Source organism: Branchiostoma belcheri, unplaced genomic scaffold (genome assembly GCF_001625305.1).
Source record: "Branchiostoma belcheri isolate BF01 breed outbred unplaced genomic scaffold, Haploidv18h27 scaffold13, whole genome shotgun sequence".
Lineage (NCBI taxonomy): Eukaryota > Metazoa > Chordata > Leptocardii > Amphioxiformes > Branchiostomatidae > Branchiostoma > Branchiostoma belcheri.
The window spans coordinates 1,871,300-1,876,524 of record NW_017802713.1 but is presented as its reverse complement, the minus strand read 5'-3'; the positions used below and the strand labels follow the sequence as shown (position 1 = coordinate 1,876,524).

General features: G+C 42.4%; 1 protein-coding gene across 1 annotated transcript in view; it reads right to left on the bottom strand.

Annotated features, from left to right (window-relative positions):
• Positions 1 to 536: 536 nt before the first annotated feature.
• LOC109463679 (calmodulin-like protein 12) overlaps positions 537 to 5,225 on the bottom strand; it is a 40,210-nt gene continuing 35,521 nt past the window's right edge. Inside the window, exons 10-12 of the mRNA XM_019760530.1 lie at positions 2,916 to 3,047; positions 2,094 to 2,216; positions 537 to 740 (exon numbers count right to left, since the gene is read on the bottom strand). Of these exons, the coding sequence (XP_019616089.1) occupies positions 699 to 740; positions 2,094 to 2,216; positions 2,916 to 3,047 (297 nt within the window). The 3' untranslated portion in view covers positions 537 to 698. The remainder of the gene's footprint in view (positions 741 to 2,093; positions 2,217 to 2,915; positions 3,048 to 5,225) is intronic.

The window sequence follows — 5,225 nt, the reverse complement described above, 5'->3', positions numbered from 1 at the left end:
ATATATATATATATATATATATATATATATATATATATATATATGTACATGTATTCTCATATTTCTTGCCACAGGTACAAAGACTAAATCATATTACGGTGTACGTTATCAAAGCTTAGAACATGTGGACAAATTCTGACTTTTGATAACAGAAAAATACACATCGTTCTAACCATTTAAAACACATGTACTAAGGAGTCAAGGACATTATATAATCGTCCTTGGAGATACAGATAATGGTAAAAACTGAAGACACAGAAGAAGATATAGAAGGAACTCCGGAGATACAGCGCTAGACCGTTTGTGGATTAGCCATCTATATGTGGGGTCGTGTGGCGTAGCGGCAGAGTGTACGACTCGGAACCTAATGGTCCCGGGTTCGAGTCCTGACATGCCACCGATCTTCTGCCCTTGGGAAAGGCATTTTACACGACATTCCCCACTTCGCTCAGGTGAAAATGAGTATTGTATTGTCCCATGTGTTGGTGGCGGCAATAATATAAGTTGAAAAAAACTTGAGTGTGCCGTCCCCACGTCTTGTGGAATATAAAAAAATCCAGGTATAGCCATGAAGCGAGGAGGGGCTTCATAGAGCCATTGGCAGCCTGAAGACTAGATGAGCGTGGTCTTGCATGCTGCATATCAGGAACGAGCTTGAAATGCGGCCAGATCTCCAACGGGAGTTGTCGAATCCATGACTACTTTGCATTCATAACTTTCGCGAACTCTTCGTAGTTGAGCTACGGGAGGAATTGGAGTTAGACATTTCGTTAAGCCATTTGACATAGTCTGCAGACGTGATCTTCACAGTAATAATTTCATCAGGTTATCATGAAAGTTCATCTTTGTTGGTAGTAATCATAGTAAGACGTTAAATTTTATTCCAACACACTATTTACAAGGGATCAAATTTTCAGCGACCACTGTCGCCTTCATCAGGATAATTAATGACCAATCACTTCACTACGTGATCTCGCGAGAGTTATGGTTTACAAACACGTGACCTTATTCACACGAGACTTTACTGATACGTGACGTAAGTAATTGATCAAAAGTGCTCTGATATATATAGCCTCCTTAATGCCTCTTAGAAAGTAGTCCTGTTCAGTGTCCAGTATTCTAACTTTGTCCAGAGAGACTGTGTGGCCCGGTGATTCGATGTGGATGTGTTGAGAAACTTCAGATGACAGCGAGCTGGGGCGTTTGTGTTCAAGAAATCTGGTCCTTAGTGAGTTAGAATGGACAAAGTTAGAATACTGGACACTGAACAGGACTACTTCCTAAGAGGCATTAAGGAGGCTATATATATCAGAGCACTTCAGCCTTCACTTAGTAGAGACGGTGGACGATATAAACTCCCTGGCACTTTTGATCAATTACTTACGTCACGTATCAGTAAAGTCTCGTGCGAATAAGGTCACGTGTTTGTAAACCATAACTCTCGCGAGATCACGTAGTGAAGTGATTGGTCATTAATTATCCTGATGAAGGCGACAGTGGTCGCTGAAAATTTGATCCCTTGTAAATAGTGTGTTGGAATAAAGTTTAACGTCTTACTATTTCATCAGGTTGGTAAACGGTTTTTCGTTGTATGTACATGTATTTATATGTAATTTTTCTTTAATAAACGAATAAAGAAAAAAACGAATGAATAGCAAAATTCTTTGATCACAACCATTTATTTTTCACGAGCCGACGTATCGATGACCGTCTGTCATCTTCATCAGGGCAATTCTGACTGGTTTACAGTGCACTGACGCTAGATGTTACTTGGTGCATAGTGCACTAAAGGTGTTACATAGTTCACAGTGCACTGTTACTTGGTTCACAGTGCACTTAAGCTAGTTTTTACTGTTAACAATGCATTTCGGCGCGTAGTGTAATTGTGAACTATGTAACACCTTTAGTGCACTATACACCAAGTAAAATATAGCGTCAGTGCACAGTAAACCAGTCAGAATTGCCCTGATGAAGATGACAGACGGTCATAGAAACGTCAGCTCGTGAAAAAGAAATGGTTGTGATCAAAGAACTTTGCTATTCAGTACATGTACATGTACATGTACATGTTGTTAAGTGATATAGGGCCTAACCTTCCCATCTCCGTCCAGATCGGCCTCTCGCATCATTTCCTCAAACTCTTCATCTGTCAGCTTCTCTCCCAGGTTGATCAGCACATGCCGCAGCTCCGCAGCGCTGATGAAACCGTCACCGTTCTGTAAACATTGAAGGACAACACATGAGAAACATCATCCAGAACAGAACATTGTCATTATCAACCATTAAAAGCATATCCTAATTTTTAGAGACAGCAAATGGGGCACATGCTAGCTATAGGTCAGCTAGGCTAGAGTACTACCTCGCTACAGTACAACGTTTTGTGGTGCCTGTCCCAGGGGTGCCAGAGTATACAGTGCAATTTTACTAGCTGCAATTTTACGGAATACAGTACAATGGTATTAGTATACAGTGCAATTTTACGGAATACAGTACAATGGTGTTAGTATACAGTGCAATTTTACGGAATACAGTGCAATCGTATTAGTATACAGTGCAATTTTACTAGTAAAAGTGCATTGTATATTCATACAATTGCACTGTATTCCGTAGAATTGCACTTGGTATACTAATACGATTGCACTGTATTCCGTATACGCGTAAAATTGCACTGTATACTAATACAATTGTAACGTTACTGAATTCCGTAAAACTGCACTGTATTCCATAAAATTGCACTATATTCCGTAAAATTGCACTGTATTCCGTAAAATTGCACTGTACTCCGTAAGATTGTACTGTATTACAGAAAATTGCACTGTACTCCGTAAAATTGCACTGTATTACAGAAAATTGCACTGCATACTCTGGCACGCCTGTGTCCCTTCCTGAAACACCCCCGATTGATGACGACAAACCCTGTCAAACACGCGGAACGCCTCCGTCAGCTCCTCGTTTGCGGCCGACTCCATTTTTCGCGCCATCATGGCGAGGAATTCTGGGAAATCTATGGTTCCATCTCCGTCCGCGTCAGCCTCTTTCACCATAGCCTGCATAAGGGCATAAGTATAAATTTTTTTGGTCAATCGTTCTTGATAGAATGTATAGCAACTTAAACAATGCTACAATTCTAGTCTACAAGTATGTAGTACCCGATTAAAACTGTAAGTTTATCCTAATTTGTTCAGTCTTTGATGTACGTGCGTATTTTGGCATTTTCTACCATTCAAATACCGTATATGAAATTTGCCAAAGGTATACCATGTTCAATCTTCACTGGGTATCACATCAAACCTTGGTATCGCAACATACTATGAAAGCATATTTGCAAATTAAGTGTAGATACGAAAGGTCTTTGCACAGCCAAGCGATAATGCACTCGACGGATGATTAAGTATCTACTCCAGTCATGAACTGTAACGAGGGGTGTACAATTTGTGCAACTAATGGATATCCCAATAAAGTATCAAAGAGGAGTTATACACTGTTAGTCCCGTTTGGGACCGCATCGTTCAACACTGCAGCACGGCGTAGCGTTCGTGTAAGCCATCACGAAACCGTCGGCGAATGCACTTGGGTACACGGCGCCAGCGTTGACACAACCCGACACGACAGCGTCCGAGCGTGCGGCATACAATGTGCGACGCATCACGACCGCCAACGCATCACGAATTTTGCGGGACACGCCAGACTTGCAATCCGAGTGATGCGGCGCCGGATTTCGATAGACGTTCGCGACGCATCACGACCGGCAACGCATCACGAATATGCGGGACACGCCAGACTTGCAAACCGAATGATGCTGCGCCGGAGTTCGATAGGCGTTCGTGATTGCTGTAACGAAATCGCCGGCAAACGCACCTCACGGGTACACTGCGTCGGGTACACGGCGCCAGCGTGTACAAATCCCGATACAAAGGCGTCCAAGCGTGCGGTAGGCACAACATTCGACGCATCATGGCCGGCAACGCATCACGATTCTGCGGAACAGGCAGTCAGTGTAGTGAAGAATACCGAGAGGTGACAGATATGGGAAGCCCGATTTTGTAGTGGTAGTACCTGTAGTATCTGTAGTCAGGACTGTTAGAAGCATGAAGAAAAGAGTTTGGGCTGCTGTAGTGAAGTCACTGTAGTCAGTGTAGTGAAGAATACCGAGAGGTGACAGAAATGGGAAGCCCGATTTTGTAGTGGTAGTACCTGTAGTATCTGTAGTCAGGATAATGAAGAAAGGAGGTTGGGCCGCTGTAGTGAAGTCACTGTAGTCAGTGTAGTGAAGAATACCGAGAGGTGACAGATATGGGAAGCCCGATTTTGTAGTGGTAGTACCTGTAGTATCTGTAGTCAGGACTGTTAGAAGCACGAAGAAAAGAATTTGGGCTGCTGTTGTGAAGTCACTGTAGTCAGTGTAGTGAAGAATACCCGAGAGGTGACAGATATGGGAAGCCCGATTTTGTAGTGGTAGTATCTGTAGTATCTGTAGTCAGGACTGTTAGAAGCATGAAGAAAGAGTTTGGGCTGCTGTAGTGAAGTCACTGTAGTCAGGGTAGTGAAGAATACCGAGAGGTCACAGATATGGGAAGCCCGATTTTGTAGTGGTAGTACCTGTAGTATCTGTAGTCAGGATGATGAAGAAAAGAGTTTGGGCTGCTGTAGTGAAGTCACTGTAGTCAGTGTAGTGAAGAATACTGAGAGGTAGACAGATAGTGGGAAGCCGATTTGTAGTGGTAAACCGTGTAGTATCGTAGTAGTCAGGATGATGAAGAAAAGTTTGGGCTGCTGTAGTGAAGTCACTGTAGTCAGTGTAGTGAAGAATACCGAGAGGTGACAGAAATGGGAAGCCCGATTTTGTAGTGGTAGTACCTGTAGTATCTGTAGTCAGGATAATGAAGAAAAGAGGTTGGGCCGCTGTAGTGAAGTCAGTGTAGTCAATGTAGTGAAGACAAGGGTGTTAAGCAAGGTTGCAATCTCAGCCCGACACTTTTTAATCTGTTTATAAATGACTTAGTTAAGGAACTAGACAACCCAGAATGTTCTCCACCCACTATTCACAATTTATTCATATCTAGCTTACTTTATGCAGACGATGTAGTTATTTTCTCCGAAACCGAAAAAGGATTGCAGTTTGCGCTAAATAAACTTAACATATTTTGTTCACACTGGAAACTGCAGGTAAATCTAAAAAAGACAAAGGTCGTAGGTTTTAACAGAAATGGACGAGCATTTAAAAA